Source organism: Natrix helvetica (assembly GCF_964273705.1).
Source record: "Natrix helvetica genome assembly, chromosome: 1".
Classification (NCBI taxonomy): Eukaryota; Metazoa; Chordata; class Lepidosauria; order Squamata; family Natricidae; genus Natrix; species Natrix helvetica.
Genome location: NC_138548.1, coordinates 20,866,764 through 20,885,382, shown reverse-complemented (window position 1 = coordinate 20,885,382; position 18,619 = coordinate 20,866,764). Strand labels below are relative to the sequence as shown.

The 18,619-nt window shown below is 43.8% G+C and overlaps 1 protein-coding gene across 1 annotated transcript in view; it reads right to left on the bottom strand.

Annotated features, from left to right (window-relative positions):
- ARHGEF18 (Rho/Rac guanine nucleotide exchange factor 18) overlaps positions 1-18,619 on the bottom strand; it is a 109,798-nt gene that overhangs the window by 2,251 nt on the left and 88,928 nt on the right. Inside the window, exons 19-30 of the mRNA XM_081936951.1 lie at positions 17,996-18,244; positions 16,145-16,221; positions 13,387-13,565; positions 11,874-11,965; positions 10,599-10,787; positions 9,454-9,579; positions 8,372-8,496; positions 6,518-6,580; positions 5,183-5,230; positions 3,400-3,843; positions 1,733-2,069; positions 181-303 (exon numbers count right to left, since the gene is read on the bottom strand). Coding sequence (XP_081793077.1) covers positions 181-303; positions 1,733-2,069; positions 3,400-3,843; positions 5,183-5,230; positions 6,518-6,580; positions 8,372-8,496; positions 9,454-9,579; positions 10,599-10,787; positions 11,874-11,965; positions 13,387-13,565; positions 16,145-16,221; positions 17,996-18,244 — 2,052 coding nt within the window. The remainder of the gene's footprint in view (positions 1-180; positions 304-1,732; positions 2,070-3,399; positions 3,844-5,182; positions 5,231-6,517; positions 6,581-8,371; positions 8,497-9,453; positions 9,580-10,598; positions 10,788-11,873; positions 11,966-13,386; positions 13,566-16,144; positions 16,222-17,995; positions 18,245-18,619) is intronic.

Genomic DNA, 18,619 nt, shown 5'->3' with positions numbered 1-18,619 from the left:
GGATGATGTTTCAGAGAGAGGGAGCCACCATGAAGTCCCGCCAGGTGTATCTCCCTCTGGGATGTTACCCGCAGCATTCCCTGCCTCCCTGCTCTGATGGGTCAGCTAGATATGACTGGCAAGAGATGGTCCCTCAGATTTAAAGGCTTTAAAGGTGACAACCAGCACCTTGGATTTTACCTGGAAGAAAGGCAACATTCTGGCTATGCAGAAAGACGGGGCTTGCAGAGCGTCTGTTTCGAGACTGAGATTCTTCCTTGGTAGCCATCTTGGAAATTGGGAATGGCCTCACATCACCTAATGCTTGAAATAGAAAGAGGAAAAAAAAACTCAGCTGATCTACGAAAGGAAAGGAATCACCAGGCACCAAATCGTAGCCCTGTCAACTAAATAAGGCTTCTTTGTCAACAATAAGTAATTTTAATAAATATGTTGACAGAGATCCATCAAATGTATTAAGGCAGAGTCTGATTACTTTGGTTTGGGTTACTGAATCATGATCTGGACTCAGCCATTATTATTTGTATGTGTTACTTTCGATGATGATATTAGGAGCTTTATAACTGTAACGTTCAACAAACAGGTCAGGGTAAAACCATGGTTTATTGCAGAGAAAGACATCAGTTTTGCAACCACGGACTATGATGTTTTAAACTTCCAGCAGTCTCAAGGAACATGGTGGCATAATCTCTTAATCTGTGTGAAAGAAATCTAGCCTGTTCCCAGTCACCTCAGACTCGCCCACAAAATTGGCACAAAAACTCAGATTCCAAAGAGGAACAAATTTTTGCCACAAGAAACTGTCTATCCACCCATAACATACATTCTTTTCAGTTCTGAGAATAACAAAGGCAGAAACACTTTAATGAGCTAGTAAAGTACTGTACTTTTCGGAATATAAAATGCACTCGCCCCGCCCTAAAAGTGGGTGAAAATTGCGGTGTGTCTTATACACCGAATGTTGCCGAAGCCCCGCCCACACACTGGCCCCCACCCTTTGGCTGTTTTCGGCCTCCACGCGTCACGTTTTGGCCTCCAGATGCTCTGTTTTAGACCTGTTCCAGTCTGCGGGTATCGACACAGCACATCGCCGATTGCCACCTCCGTGCGACACCTTTTCGGCCTCTGCACACATCATTTTTGGCTTCCATGAATCACATTTTTGGCCGGTTCTAGGTGGCAGGGAGTGTCGGCAATCCCCGCTGCCTGGAACCGGCTGAAAATGCGATGCATGGAGGCCAAAAACGTGACACACAGAGGTGGCAATGGGCTGTGGCGATCCCCACAGCCTGGAACAGCTGATTGGCGGTATTCCGGGAGACTGATCCAACCACCAATCAGCTGCTCATGCTGAATCAGGCTGCGATAATGTGCTGAAGCTGACCAGGCTGTTTGCTGCAAGGACGCTATCCAGATGAATACCGATGGATGCTGGTAGGCAGAAGCAGATTTTTTTTTCTTGTTTTCCTCCCCAAAAACTAATGTGCGTCTTATACTCTGAAAAATATGGTAGATTTTCCTCATCTGACAATTCCTAGACTTCCCCTCCCTGCATATAAAGTTGGGGGTTGAAGTTCTAGCACAAGAGGAGGGTAAACGCTGAGAAAAGCTATAGCAGATATTGAGGAAAGTCCACAAATGGAAGACTGCCATTCAGGACCTCAGTATCATCAGTAGTCTCTGTCATGGCTATCCCTAGCCTCTCCCTATCCGAGGGTTCCCGGCAACTTACTTGAACTTTCAATCCTGTGGGAAGTCACCTTGACAGCCTTTCCACCTTTTTCCTTGCTGCCCTTGGTCAAAATGGCCAGCTTGGTGGGGATTTGCTGCTGCACAGCTGCCTGTTTCTGGGTCTGGTTGGTGGTACTCAACAAGTGGAGGGGCACCTCATTCTTCAGGACCAGAATGGGGCGGCCTCCCTCCAGTGCAGCACTGTCCTTTCGCACCAATTCTCCTTGCTCCAGGTACTCCGTCCCAGATACGCTGGCTCGCCCACCTGGCTTGGTAGGCAGCAGGGTTCCTTCCATCCCTTCGCCATTGAAGCTGAGAGAATGGCTCAGGGTTTGCGCCTGGGGAAAAGTGGACAATGTTGGTCATTCACCTCTAGAGGAATCGAACTTCTAACGGCAAGTTCTTGAAGATAGAAGTGGAAAGAAGTGGGAGTGGCAGCAGATTGCCAATTCTCAGGTTTACTTTTCATACATGCAGCGTCCTTAATACAGGTAGTCCTCAACTTCCGACCACACTTGGGATCAGAACTAAGCAAGATGGCTATTAAGTGAGTCGTGCCTGATTTTACGATCTTTTTTGCCAGGGTTGTTAAATTAATCACTGCAGTTGTTCATGCAGTCATTAAGCAAATCCAGCTTCCCCCATTGGCTCTGCTTGTCCAAAGCCGGCTGCAAAGGTTTAACAGAACAGAATACCAGACCTTGGAGGCTTCTATAGTCCAACCCTCTGCTCAAGCAGGAAACTACCATTTCAGACTAGTAGCTGTCCAATCTCTTCTTAAAAGCCTCGGGTGATGACACACCCACAATTTCTGGAGGCAAGTTGTTCCACTGATTAATTGTTCTGTCGGGAAGTTTCTCCTTAATTCTAGGTAGGATCTCTCCCTGATTAGTTTCCATCCATTGCTTCTTGTCCTGCCCTGCAGGTGCTTTGGAGAATAGGTTGGCCCCCCCTCCCCGTCTTTGTGGCTTAGATATTGGTACTCAGCTATCGTGTCACCCCAGTCCTTCTTTTCACTAGATTAGACATACCCAATTCCTGCAGCCATTCTTATCCTGTCCAGTTTCGAAGTAAACTCAAATGGTAATTGGAGGTTGCAAATGGTGATATAGCACTTATATACCGCTGTGCTTTATAGCAGGGGTCTCCAACCTTGGCAACTTTAGGACTTGTGGACTTCAACTCCCAGAATTCTTCAGCCAGCAGGCTGAGGAATTCTGGGAGTGGAAGTCCATGAGTCTTAAAGTTGCCAAGGTTGGAGACCTCTGCTTTACAGCCCTCTCTAAGCAGTTTACAGAGTCAGCTTATTGTCCCCAACCATCTGGGTCCTCATTTTACCAACCTCGGAAGGATGGAAAGCTGAGCCAACCTTGAGCCGGTGAGGATCGAACTGCTGAACTACTGGCAGCCAGAGTCAGCAGAAATAGCCCGCAATACTGCATTCTAACCACTGTGCCACCACAGCTCTTGAATATGAACCAAGGATGCAGCCATTGTAAATATATGCTAGATTTGCCCAAATTTTGATCATGTGACTGCAGTGATGCTGCAATGGTTGTAAGAGCAAGTCACGTTTTGCACTGCTGTTTTAACTTCAGAGGGCCTCTAAATGAATGGTTTTAAGTCAAGGGCTCCCTGCACCTTTCCAATAGGCCCTCCAGTACTTACTTGGCCTGCCTCTGGCGAGAAGGCACCTGAGACTAGATGCAGCTTCTTCTGCTTACGCAGCTGTTCCAGACGTTCGCGCTCCTTCTCAACGGCTCGCTGGGATTCCCGCAGTCTCTCCAAGTCATGCTGGTAGGCCTCTCGCTGCTGTTCCAGCTCCTCCCGTTCTTGATTCAGACGCTCCATCAGCTGCCGTGCCTCCTCCTCTCGCTCCTGCAACTGGTTCTTCTCCACCTCCATTTGGCGCCGCGTGCGTTCACAGTCACGTTCCCAGCGATGCTGCTCAATCTTTAACTGGCCCTGCAATTTCTGCACATTGGCCAGTTCTTCCCGCTGCTTCTCAAAATTGCGCTGTCTCTCCTGATCCAGCAGCAAATTCCCTCGCGTGGATTGCAGCCGGAATTGCTTCTGCAACTCAATGTAACTATCCTGCTGGGCTGTCACCGCCTGGGAAGGGGGGGGGGGGAGAGAAGGTGCACCGCTGAGCTTTCCCCATCCAAAAACTGGGAGAAGGGAAAACTGTTAAAGTAATGATGATTTAATAGCTGACCAGCTGCTGTAAGGCTGTAAACTGAGATGATGAAATGAGAATGAGTCAGCAGGGTTACTGCCACTTTAAGAAGCTGTCTATATAAGGGAGGCCATGTAAGGGCATCTCTCTCTCTCTCTCCATGTGCTATAGTTGAAGACTGATTGATTGCCTGGTTTTGCTTAGTATCAGTGGTGGGTTCCTGCCAGTTTGGACCAGTTTGGCAAAATTGGTACATATATGTGTGTGGGTGTGTGGGTATGTATGTATGTATGTATGTATGTATGTATGTATGTCTTGGACCAGTTTGGCGAAATTGGTACATATATATATACAACCACACAACCAATCATTCCACCTACTGAAACAAAGCCAGCACCCCATCCCCTCCCACCAAGATATACAGAAAGACGGCAGCTCCTCTCACACTTCAAGCCAAAGACCACAGCCTGAAGATGGCGAGATCTCGCTGAAACGTTGCAAAGACAATCTCAATCTTACACGGAAAAAGACCCGAATACAACAAAACCAGCATACCTACACCGTGAAAATCTACGAAAACAAATGTATGTATGTATGTATGTATGTATGTATGTATGTATGTATGTATGTATGTATGTATGTCTTGTAGATAAACCACTGTTTGAAAGACAAAAACTCTGTGTACTATATTTTGCTCTTGGGTTGTCTCAAAATAGTAGTCACACTGTGGACACTGACAAAAACCCTCCAGGTCGGGTGCTAAGAGTTACAGTTCTATGGAAATGCTCCAAGGAAGATGGCCATAACTGTGTCCCCGTAATGCTCCAGCAGAAAGTTCAGCCCCTCCCCACTTGTATATCATAATTCATCCTCCAGAACAATCCTCTCAAAATGACTTACAAGTAACAAACATTTGTAAGTAAAAATATAATCATTGTTCTTTTTAAAAACAAAACAGCAGCTAATGGTGACAGCCCTAGAGAGAAGGTAAAGGAATGAAGAGCCCAGGAATAAACCAAAATTCGTAACCCTCTCCCTTGCCTTTCAGAGTTGTAGAAATAATTTTTTAAATGGTCCTGTCATACAGGACACTAAGCAGATCTGAAGAATTGCTACCGAAGGCTAGACTGGAAAAGGTACTTTCTTCTCCCTCCTCCTCCAGGATTTCTCTATTCAGGTCCTTGCCCATCTTGTTATTTTGGAGTCCTTCTTGCTCCACCCATGCAAATCATAAAAGCCAAAAAATTGAGGAGTGGTGATGGGAAAAGACTTTACCTGGAGACTAAGCAGCAACTGCAAGAGTGTCTGTATCCTTTGAACAAGCTAAGGGAAAACACAAAGAGGAGGATGTTACCGAACATTTGTCTTCATGAGCTCTGCCATTCGCACACCCAAATATCGGGAATCAACAACTTATTTCTATATACCAGGAAGCCATAAATAGGCCCAATCAGGTTAGGGTTTTTCTGTCGGAATCCGAGACTCTCTTCCCTCCCCCCTGTCCATCTCCTCAAAATCCACTTTGGGCAGAATGTAACTGCTCTGCAAATGTAACTGTGCTGTCAAATCAATGGCTGAGAAAAAACAAATGTATAGCTCCCTTTGTTGGGAACATGACTTTAAAATCTACATCAGAAATACACTGAAACCGATATGTTGGAAACGCAAAAAAGAACAAGGGACCTACTACCACATGTGGTGGACCTGCCCGGAATCGCAAAAATATTGGAAAAGAATCTGGAAGTGGGCACAAGAAATTACGGGGGAACAAATAAAGTATAAACCCGAAACCTTTTTACTAGGAATAATTAAAGGGAACTACACAAAAAAAATTAAATATCTACTAACACATATATTAACTATAGCTAGAATTGCCTTTGCCCAATGCTGGAAACAAAATAATGCACCGCCAGACGAATTAGTGGTAAAAAAAAACCTTGGAGTGCGCAGAGATGGACAAACTAACTCAAAAATTAAAGGACAAAGAAGAATCGGAATACTACAAAATTTGGAATAAGTGGTATGAATGGTTGGATAATAAGAAAAACAATTAAGCCGAAAACAGTATACATAAATAAACATAGAACTGTATATAAAAGTAGGTAAATATGTTAAATATCATAAAAATGTATAGATAAGATGACATAAGGATTGTAATATATGGTAAAGAGAGGAAAACATACATAGATACGACGATGTAACATTGTACAAACTGTTGATATAAAGATTGTAATATGTGATAAAAAGACAAAAACAATAAAAAATTATTACAAAAAAAAAAAAAAAAAAATACACTCCGAATCCCACAACTCTTCCAGAAGCTGCACATGGATCATAATTTCTAATGTACTGAAAGAAATAATGAAATAAATTGAAACCGACTTGTGTTTAATTTAATTAACTGTATTTAATGCTTTTAGATTCTTCTGGAGTGGGCAGCCTAATAATAATAATGCAACTATATAATTTTTGACTTGGCTTTGCCCATTCTCTGGAATAAGGCAGTTAGCACAGCAAAGACCCAAAGGCGCCCTCAAACTGAGAAAAAAAAAAAAAAAAAGCATTGCTCTCCTGCTCTCCACCATCATGGAGAAAATAACTGGCCAATACCTCTAATTCAGTCCACAGCACTGGTTGCAAGCTGCTATGATGTTCCAGTCTTGGGTTACCGACCTGATGGGATAAAAAAATTGAGAAGCTGGGTTGACGGGACATACCAAACTAAGCTAAAATGGGGCCGACAAGTCTGTGGTTCAACTCACTGTAGAAACCCAACCATTATTTCAGCATGCAATGGGAGAAGAACCATTGCATTAAGTCATAATATACAGTACTTGATTATTTGGGCACATTATGTGAACATAGGAATTGGGTTTGTATTCAATGCACTGTTCAAACAAAACATGTAAGATCAAAAGTGTTACAAGGGAGGACTAACCGTATTTTTTGGAGTATAAGACGCACCAAGATTTTGAAGAGGCAATTTTTTTTTTAAAAAAAAATTGCACTCTGCAGACCTCCCAAAAATGTTTTTTTTCCCCAACAAAGGGCATGCATAGCCTTTAGGAGGCTTATAGAGTGCTCCTGGGGACTGGGGTGGGGGGCAAAATTGAGCGGAAAACGGCCTATTTTTCGCTCATTTCTGCCCTCACCAGCCCCCAGGAGCACTCTGAAAGCCTCTGAAAGGCTATGCATGGCCATTTTGGTGAAGGGGCGGGGTTTCTGGAGGTAAAATGCGGTATTCAGTGTATAAGATGCACCCAGATTTTCAGCCTCTTTTTTGAGGGAAAAAGGTACATCTTATACTCCGAAAAATACAGTATATCACTCCCCACTGGCAGACTCTACAGTTCCAAAGGCTCCCAGAGTCTTCCCACCATGTATTTACTCTTTCACAATTCTGTAAAATGGGAAATACTTTAAGATACTGACTGTCCCAAACCGTTGTAGTAAGTTTCACAGTGGACTGGGGATGTGAAGGAAGAATTTCCCGACCTTAAATTAGGGATATCTATTCTCAGAAAGATGAAAGGGAGCAACATAATACATCCTTCTGAGGACCACAGGTGGACATAGGGTGGTAACAGCAGAAAGGGCATGGCCAAAATGTCATTTGTTCCTTTTTTATTATGACAAAGCCCTCAAAAACACCTTCTAAGTAAATCAAAAGACTCAGTAACCAAAGAAGGGAAAACAAGAGTCTACAATAAATGTAAGGTCTCTAACAGCCACAATGGAGGACAGAGAAGCAAAAGACTAGCAGAGTGCATTCATGAATATCAATAGCAGTCAGAAGACACAATGAAAACACACATGGACAGACTCAATCATGGTTTCAACTGAAAAACTGTAAGCATTCTAGATCAAGCTAAATCCAAAAATGCTAGGGGAATTTCTGGAAACTTGGCATTTAGACAAATCTGCTATCAACAGGCACATAGAGATAAGCCACCTTTACATACTATTCAAAAGAGAATATAAACGCTAAGAACAAAACAAAAAGAGTGAAACATACCCTTTCCAATAACCAAATAAGCGGGGATTAACCCCATACAAACAATCAAGCAGAAACAATACCACGATCAAGGAGGGGGAAGAAAACTGGTAGGGAAACCTACTGTATATAAACAGGAAGCAGCTCCAACACTCCCTAGCACTGGTGATGTTACCTAGTTAGATAATAAAACATCTGCAAGCAAACAACTAAACTCAGAGAGCACCAAGGATGCTTCTTTACAGGACAAAAATCAGCAATGTGCACAAGAGTTATATAAATACGTTCATTTCATTCCAACATATATGCCGCTTCCAGATTTTCAATTGCTAAAGGGGAGAAAGGAAAAGCCGGATGTTTTTCAAACTGAGCTAAACACTTCCTGGGGAAAAAGAAGCTCGTAGCCATCACTATTCCCAACATGGTTAGGGAATAAATACGGAGATTTTTGGAGAGCAAATTCCACCTACCAAACACAGCCCTTCCTCTCCAGCGGATGGGCATTCTTGTTGCACTTGCTCTGAATTGGCTGGGTTGCCTCGCGGATCTGGCACCCGCTGCTCTCCACCACAGACTTTCTTCTTGAAGCTACCAGCTGAAAAATAAAAGGCAACCATTGGCATACGGGCCAGATTACCCAAACTCAGTTGAGAAAGCTTTCATTACCCCTCACCCATGGATGGGTTTAGACTGCAAGATTCAGAATCCCTAAAACTACCTTCTTTTTTCTCTCTGTAATCTATTTGCCCTGTGTGACATAAATAAATGCAAGACCCATAGAAATTAAACTCTCTCTGCTTGTTTTTATACTTTATATATGTTTTATATTTCTGCTTTTATTGTATTGTAAATCGCGCAGTGTTGTTTTGCGTAATGAGATGGCCAACATATAACATTATTTGGGGGGGGGGACAGACCAACGCAAGATCGTTCAACACTGACGGAGCTCCCGCAGAGACTAAAACAGTACAAACTGGGCTCACTGGCAGGATTTTAAAAATTTCTATAAAATGGCATAAGTGGTGGCATTCAATTTTTTTTTACTATTGGTTCTGTGGGTGTGGCTTGGTGGGCGTGGCAGGGGAAGGAGACTGCAAAATCTCCATTTGCTCCTGATCAGCTGGGACTCGGGAGGCAGAGAATAGATGGTGGCGGGGCCAGTCAGAGGTGGTATTTACTGGTTCTTCGAACTACTACATTTTTAGGCGCACCGGAGTATAAGACGCACCGGAGTATAAGACGCACCAAAGTTTTGAAGAGGCAAATTTTGGTGAAGAAAAGGGAGCGGGGTTTTGGGAGGCAAAAAATTCTTTATTCAGTGTATAAGATGCACCCAGATTTTTACCCTTTTTTTTTGAGGGAAAAAGGTGCGTCTTATAGTCCGAAAAATACAGTACTCAAAATTTCTGCTAACGGTTCTCTAGAACTGGTCAGAACCTGCCTGAATATCACCTCTGAATGGCATTCTGTCTGCAGTGGGAGCAGTAATTGCAGGTCCCTCATTCCTATATCAGATCTCATGCTCCTTCCTCCGTTCCTCCTTTTGACAGACCTGTCATGGCACAGTCGTATCCTCCAAAAGTCTCAGCTCGCCTCAGCAACCCAGACCCACTGGAATCTTCAAGATGAGAGCTTTCACTGGCCAGCTGGGTGAAGATCATGTTCTGAAGGCTCTCCACTAGAAGACAGCAGCCAAGAAGGCAGTTGAGTAGGAAAAGAGGAGATTATGTTTATTGCTGTGAACAATTATGCTCTCCACTGAACATGTTGAATACAGGTCAGGTGACCCCATTTCACTCTCTTCTGACAATTATTGGGGAAGCCAGATTCACTTAACAACCATATTAACCAGGTAATCTGAGGAACCGTCTCTTGCCGGTCACATCTACTCACCCCTTTGGAGTGGGGAGCCAGGGAATGTTGCAGGTCCCATCCCCAAGGGATATATAACTGGTGGGACCCAGAAGAAAGGCCTTCTCCGTGGTGGCTCCCTCTCAAGATGCTGGTTGTCACCTTTAAAGCCCTGCATGGCTTGGGACCAGGTTATCTGAGGGACCGTCTCTTGCCGGTCACATCTACCCGACCCATTAGAGTGGGGAGGCAGGGAATGCTGCGGGTCCTATCCCGGAAAGAGATACACCTGGTGGGACCCAGAAGAAGTGCCTTCTCGGTGGTGGCTCCCTCTCTCTGGAATATCATTTCCCCAGAGGTTAGAATGGCCCCCACTCTAACACTCTTCCAGAAGGCGCTGAAGACCTGGTTCTGCCAGTGGGCCTGGGGAACCCGGAGCGGGTTGGAGCCCCTTAAATGGCACATGTGATGTGCTGTTGCCGGGGTGCGGGGGATTTTATTATATTATATTAATAACTTATTTGATTCTTTTTAATTAGTTTTATTGTTTTAAATGAGGTTTTATATTCTGTAAGCCGCCTTGAGTCGCCATGTGCGAACAGGCGGCAATATAAATTCAATAAATAAAGAAATTAATTAATTAACTTAACAACTGCAGTGATTCCCTTAACAATCGTGGCAAGAAAGATTGTAAAGCGGGGCGAAATTAATGATACAACTGTCTTGCTTTGCAATGGAAACTTCAGGATCCATTGTGGTCCTACAGTAGGTTAAGGACTATCTGTATTACGATATAAATCATATCATATAATCTCTCCCCTGTTCTTTCATCTCCAGTGCACCCACCTTCTATCACTGCCTGCTTGAGGATGGACTCCCCCTGCAGGGTCTCTGGAGAATCTACTCTGTTGATCAACCGGAAGCGGGAGCTAGCAGCCGGGTCCTCAAAGCCATTCACATCTGCCATCTCCTGGTAGATCTGCTGCTTCTCATTGAGACTTTGCACGATCAGATCATCTTTCATGTTCAAGCGCTCTGGATGGTGGAGGAGGGGAAGGGAAGAGACAACTGAATATCATGGAGCTGTAATGGCAGCGGCTGCAACAACAAGCCCACCAGGCCATTCTTCAGGCATTGTTTGCAAGATAGAATAGAATAACAGAGTTGGAAGGGACCTTGGAGGTCTTCTAGTCCAACCCCCTGCATAGCAGGAAACCCTATACCATTTCAGACAAATGGCTATCCAACATCTTCTTAAAGACTTCCAGTGTTGGGGCATTCACAACTTCTGGAGGCAAGCTGTTCCATTGATTAATTGTTCTAACTGTCAGGAAGTTTCTCCCCAGTTCTAAGTTGCTTCTCTCCTTGATTAGTTTCCACCCATTGCTTCTTGTTCTACCCTCAGGTGTTTTGGAGAATAGTTTGACTCCCTCTTCTTTGTGGCAACCCCTGAGATATTGGAAGACTGCTATCATGTCTCCCCTGGTCCTTCTTTTCATTAAACTAGACATACCCAGATGACAAAGAGAAAGAGAGTTCTTGACTTACAACCACAATTGTGACCAACAGATGTTGTGCCCAATTTTATGACCTCTTTTGCCATTGTTAAGTGAATTTATTATATTTGTAAACTGCCCAGAATCACCTCAGATGGTGAAATGGTTGGTTTATAAATTTAAAAAAATAAATAACATAAATCAGAGTTAAGCAAATATAGCTTCCCCCATTGCTCCTCGGATGCCAACTGGGAAGGTTGGAAATGGTGATCATGTGACCCTGGACACCACGCCCATTGTAAATATACGCGGGTTGCCAAGTGCCTGGATTTTGATCACATGACCATGGGGGTTCTGTCATGATCATAAGTGTGAGGAGCAGTCATGTCATTTTTTTCAGCCCCATTGGAACTTGGATCACTAAATGAAAAGTTGTAAGTCAAGGACTACCTGCAGTGCTTTTACAGATTAATTCACAACCAAAGGGTCTGATAGTAACTTCCCTCGTCTTCCTCTTCCTCTAAGAGATTGCACATTTTGCAAGGAAAAAAAGAACAAGTCCCCAAATCTAGGCAAGCCCAACCCTCTTATAATGTGTACAGTTTTGAAAGACAAGAGCCTTTACCTTGAAATTCTTTCAGTTTTGCAATTCTCACTTCAGTCTGCTTTTTTTCCTCTTCTGGATCAGCAAGGACACTGTCTTCTTCATCAGGACAACTGCAAAGAAACATAAACCACCAAAGTCCTGGTCAAAAAGGAGTCCTAATGTTGTAGTTAGCGGGAAAGAAGGCTCTTTTCATAAACTCAATTTTGCACCTACTTATCTCACTGAAGGTGGGAAAATAAAATTCAGGTGAGCAAAAACAACAACAACCCTCCAAGACTGGTAAGTGAGAACTACTTCTATACCACAAGTATAGAAGTAGTTCTCACTTACTGACTGTTCATTTGGCGACTGTTTGGAGTTATGATGGTGCTGGAAAAAGGAGGTTTAAAACCAATCCTCAAAGTTCTGGCTGTTACATTACCCTGAGGTCACGCGATCGCAACTCAGGCATTTGGCAATCGGTTCACCCTTACGATGGCCGCAGCATCCTCGGGTGATGTGATCCCACTCGCAAGCTTCCCTGCCAGCTTCCCACAAGAAAAGTCAATGGGGAAACTAGCAAGAAAGAGCGCAAGTCACTGCAGTAAATCCCTTGCACCCTTTTCCTTGCCTAGCAGCAGCCCTCTCTGACCTCACATTATGTTATGTGAGCCATTTGCACAACCTCCCCATCTGGCAATAGCCATTCCTGGCCCCACCGTGCTCATGCCGTGCACTTGTCGAGCCGTGGTGGTGCGGTGCTTAGAATGCAATACTGCAGGCTTCTTCTGCTGACTGCCAGCAGTTTAGCAGTTTGATCGTCACCAGGCTTAAGGTTGACTCAGCCTTCCACCCTTCCGAGGTGGATAAAATGAGGACCCAGATTGTTGGGGGCAATAGGCTGACTGTGTAAACCGCTTAGAGAGGGCTGTGAAGCACTGTGAAGCGGTATATAAGTGTTAATTGGTATTGCTTTTCTGCCTGTTGCAGAGCTTGTTTGCAAGCCACCGTCTTAATTAACAACCAGAGATCCTCGCTTAATGATGGCAATGGCTACCACTGGGATTGTTGTCATGGAGCAGTTGAAATCACCAGACGTTATGCCTTACGACCCGATTGCTTATCAACAAAAATTGCAGTCCCAATTATTGTCATTATCCAAGGACTACTTGTATTTCGAACTGCTAGGTTGGCAGAAGCTGGGACATGTAATGGGCACTCACTCCGTTACGCAGCACTAGGGATTCGAACCGTCGAACTGCCGACCTTTCTGATCGACAAGTTCAGCATCTTAGCCACTGAGCCGCCTTCAGCTAGATGTGGTCATGCTGGCCACTTGACCACAGAGACGTCTTCGGACAGCGCTGGCTGTTCGGCTTTGAAACGGAGATGAGCACCGCCCCCTAGAGTCAGGAACAACTAGCACATATGGGAAACTTTACCTTACTTGTATTTCCTTATGATGACAAAATAACAGGTATGGAAAGAGCCACTGAGTCTGATGCCAACTCAATACAGGAGAGAAACAGAACAACGTATTTTATATGCTCACTTTTCCACCGCCCTGCGAATTTGCGTCATCCAGATATTCCTTTCCTCCTTGGAGTTGGTGTGAATCTCATACATCTCTGGTCCTTTCTTGGAAGCAATGATTAAGAACATGGCTCGTTCCTCGTTGGCTACTTCTCGGACTATCAGTTTTTGCAAGGAAATCACCGGTGGCTTTGAGTCCTGTGATGCAAGATACATCATCATCAGTCCATCTATGGCAATCCTAAAGAGCAACAGTTGTAAGGAGATTCTCAGTCATCCAGGTCATGGAAGAACCAAAGGTGCTTTTTTCAAGAGGCATCTGGACTTTCTGGTTTTTCTTTGAAGACATTTCACTTCTCATCCAAGAAGCTTCTTCTGCTCTGACTGGATGGTGGGGAATGGAAGGATTCCTATTTGGTTGGAGCTGAAGAAGCTTCTTGGATGAGAAGCAAAACATCTTCAAAGAAAAACTAGAAAGTTCAGTTGCCTCTTGAAAAAGCACCTCTGGGACAACCATGACCTGGATGACTGAGAATCTCCATAGACAACATCTGTAGTATTTCTTCCTTATACTTGTAAATCAGATTATTCTGGAAAGAGGGGAAGTAGGAAAAGTATCCCAAAATATCCTGCTTGATTCTGATTATCTCTGGCTAACTGGGAAAGACTCTTTTCCGTCTGAAGCCCCAGAGAATTGCTGTTGGCTAGATAGATACTGGGCAAGGGAGGCTAAGTCGGGTCAAATAGCTGGTTGTGTTTACTCTTGAAATCCTGAAGGACTATTGCATAGAAGATGAGAGTTGGGTGCCTATTCAATGGAATGGCTTGCCTTCAGAAGTTGTGGGTGTCTAAGACTCACTGGAGCTTTTTAAGGAGATTGGTCATTTGTCTGAAATTGTATTACCGTATTTTTTGGAGTATAATACACACTGCAGTATAAGACACACCAAGATTTTGAAGAGGCACGTTTTTGCACTCTGCAGACCTCCCAAAAATGGTCTGTTTTTTTTTTCAAAGAAAGGGCAGGAATAGCCTTTAGGAGGCTTGTACAATGCTCCTGGGGGCTGCCGCCCCCCCCCACAAAAACGCCCATTTTTCACTCATTTCTGCCCTCCCCAGCCCACAGGGGCACTCTATAAGCCTCCTAAAGGCAATGCACGGCCATTTTGGTGAAGGGGGCGGGGTTCCGGGAGGCCAAAAATGCTGTATTAAGTGTATAAGACGCACCGAGATTATCAGCCTCTTTTTTGAGGGGAAAAGGTGCATCCTAATTCCAGCTCTCCCACCCCAGTCTGTATTTTTAAATTTTGGTCTTAGGCTTAGTTTTTAATTTTTATAAATTTGTACAGGGGTTTAAAGTTTAATTCGTTTTTAACTATATTTATGATTATTTGTAAGGTTCTTTAATTTGGTACCTGTACACCGCCCCGAGTCCCTTCGGGGAGAGGGGGCGGTCTAGAAATCAAATAAAATAAATAAATAAATAAATAAATAAATAAATCTTATACTCTGAAAAATACAGTAGATCTCCTGCCTGAGCAGGGAATTGGACTAGAAGACTCCAACTCTATTATTTCGCCACACAGGAAGCCTTTGTTTAGATATTTGAAAGATGCACACAGGGGCACAGGGGCATGCACACTAAAGAATCTAACTTGCTAATTTGGCTCCTTTGAGGAAATACAAAACATATACATGCATTGAAATCAGTCTTTTGATTTAACAGATGAAAGGGGCTTTATTGCACATTTGCCAATGAATGATAATTGTCATAAATAACTAGAAGATAAGTGAAAACATACTAAAGCACTCCATGGCTCAGGACCTAGTTACTTGCGGGATAGTATTCTGTCCCACACATCCCTGCGACCAATTCGCTCGCACAGAGAGGGACTCCTCCAGGTGCCGTCCACCAGACAGTGTCGGGGGGCGGCGCCTAGGAGTAGAGCCTTCTCTGTGGCGGGCCCAGCCCTGTGGAATGACCTCCCCCCCGGATATTAGGACTACTTCTGACCTCCGCTCCTTCCGAATAAAGCTCAAGACCCACCTATTCCAAGTAGCTGGCCTGGCTCAATCATGATCTAACTATATCGCTCCTGACGGGTTATTTTTATTAGTGTAATTTAATTGAATTTTTATTGGGGTTTTTAAATATTGTGATTTTAATTGTTTTTATCCATCAGCCTACCTCCTCCTTGTACACGTCTTATATATGTCTTTGTTATATGTATGTCTTGTCTAGATATGTATTTTATATGTTTTATTGTACGCCGCCCCGAGTCCTTCGGGAGAGGGTGCGGCTAAGAAATAAATATTTATTATTATTATTAAATAAATAGGTATACTAGCAAATAAATGAAGATATACTAAATAAATAGGACTGCAATACAATGGAAACCAGAGGCAATATAATTTTTCCAATAAGAACTCAGCATTGCTAAGCAAATTCATCTGTCCTATTTAAAAACATTAAAATATTCATTTTGACTGTATGATAATAAAGAGCGTGCCATTTTGCTGATCAGCTCTCAAACGGTTGAGGTTTTTTTATAGTAATGGATGTACCTAAAATAACCTACAGGAATTTACAAAAGCTGAAGCCAGTTGTTAGGGGACTGAGGCTAAGACATGCTGGGTTCCTAGAATTTTCTGGGCCGAGACCCAATCAAACCAGAGTTTTTCACTGTAGCTCAGATTTATTTGTTATTACAGAAACCACAGAGAGTTCCAGGTCTTCCACACCACCCTGCCTATCCTTAGCAGGGAGAAATACGTACCAAAGATGCAAACACGTATTTCTGGTCTTTCTCTTGCAGTAGCAAAAGCACATCTGTCAGCAGAACAGCCAAAATATCTGCCAAAATTATTGGGAAAAGGGAAGTTGAAAACAAAATAATCCTTTCAAGCAGAAGAAGTTATTTTTTAAAAATATTCTAACAGCTAGCTAGGCACTAATTCAAGGTCATTTGCTGTTGAATTTTTCCTTTTGAGGGATTAGTCAGAATAGTGTCATTTAAATCCAGTGCTAGTACACATAAGTAGCTTTCTAGGGTACAGTTTTATCAGTGGTGGGTTTCAATTAATTTTACTATTGGTTCGCTCGTATGCACAGAAGGCTCCGGCCAGGTGGGCAGAGCCTCCCACCGCCACCACTACCAGTTCACCCAATCCAGGGCAAACCAGCAAAAACCCACCTCTGAGTTTTATACTCTGATCATTTCACTGACTAAATATGGATGCTGCAATGTTTCGCCATCCCAAAATACCAACTCAAATTTCCATTTTCACAGAAACTCCCATCATCTACAGCCTGAGCACTAGTTTTCCTATATAAGAATATCTGTCCACCTGACTTCGCATCAGCTTCCCTGAGCAAATATTTATTTCACTATTTGCCACTCAAACCTTCCGTTGAAAACTATACCCAAGATCATTTGAATGCATCCCTAAATATAAAAAAAGGGGGGAATTTTTAAGAAGGAAACTGAATCTCTTATATCAACAGAAAACTCACTTTCAGAGTTGTGTATTTGTAAGTTGCCAAAGCAACGTTACTGAGATACAGGATTAACCAGTCAGGCGGAGATGGACTCAAAAGATTTGCAGGGGGGGAAAAAAGAAAAGAAATAGAAAAAACATTTCTGTAGGAGGGAGGGAAGGAGAAGGAGCTCAATGAGAACTTTAAAAAGCGATTGAGCTTCACAGGATGACTCACATCAGAGCAGATAAGAAGAACATGAGCAAGACGTTCCTTGCTTAAGATCAGCAGGCCAAATTTAATACTCCAAAGAGAAGGAAGTGCACCTATATCACGGGGTTAACATGACACAGCTTCAAAGTGTGAAATGGCTGGAAGTCAATAATTGACACAAATGTTTTGCCTTTCCCTTGGGTGCCTGAGAGAGACACTGACTCAATAAATAACTCATCATTTCAGTCAATGCCTCCCTCTCAACTGGGCAGGATCTTTGGGGGCAGAAGCCCATTACTAAATGCTATTTTGCCCGTTTTTAATTGGGCAAACCAAGCACGAGAGACAAGTCTCTTTCTTCCGATACACAGAATAGACACTCCTGTGTGTCTGATTACTGAGCAATGCAGTAAACACCTGAAAAGGAGAACAGACAACCACGGGAATTCTGGGAGTTGAAGTCCACAAGTCTTAAAGTTCCCAAGTTTGGACACCCCTGTGCTATGGTTTTGCCCGGGTTTGGGAGAACCCATAGCTAACGTTATGGCCAGTTTGGAAAACTTCCAAATCCCACCGCTGGCTGGCCCCTCCCACTCCGCCCCTCTCGCCTCACCCCTCCTAGGAGTCTCCACACAGCCCATTTTGGATGCGAGGTAAGTGCAGGGTCTGTGTGGAGGCTCAGGGAGAGGGGAAGTTCCGGAAGGCTGGAAACGAGCCCATTTCTGGCCTCCGGAGGGTCTCCAGAACCCAGGGGAGGCAGTTTTCGCCCTCCCAGAGGCTCGAAGAAACCTCCGGAGCTTGGGCAAGGCATAAACGCCATCCACCCACCCGCCATGGTGGAGGAGGCCGGCTAGGCCATGACCACCCAGCAACCCGTCAGAGAATCCGTTGCTGAAATCTTTGAAGCCCTCCCTTGCAGACAACCCACAAAATTCACCTTTTAGACGCCCAGAAGCAGCTTTCCAGTACAGCATCCCAGCCAGTAGGAGGCGCCGTTGAAGCATATCCTCCTTCCGGAAGATAAGGCCATTCTTAAACTTTCCTAAAGACTTGAGTTCCATCTTGGTTACAATTTCCCGGAGGCGCTGCTCTTTCTCAGACTCATTCACCTTGGTGTCAACAGCTGTGATGGCCTCCTTGATAAGCGACAATGCCTTGGTCAGGTCCTCATACTCCTTTGTGGTGACTGCAAAGGTGAAGGAAAACAGCCTGTTTAGGAAAGCTACAGGGCGTATTTAACTCTCTGCCATCTGGATTAGTCCATCTAATCAAAAAAATGGCCCTAGCATTTTGTAGCATTCTAAAAATTGCCAAACTGATTGCAGGAGAAGACATTTAGAGACCAGAGATAAAATGCCATCAAACTAAATCATTCTAAATCTGTTAATTATGACCTTTCACTGACCCTTTTAAGTGACTAAACAGCATAGGTTTTAGATTACACATATGTTTTGCACATATTTTGTATACTTACATACAAACAGTATTAATAAACAATATACAAGTAGTCCTCACGACTGTAACTGAGCCTGGAATTACAGTTGAAAGTCATGGTAGCTGT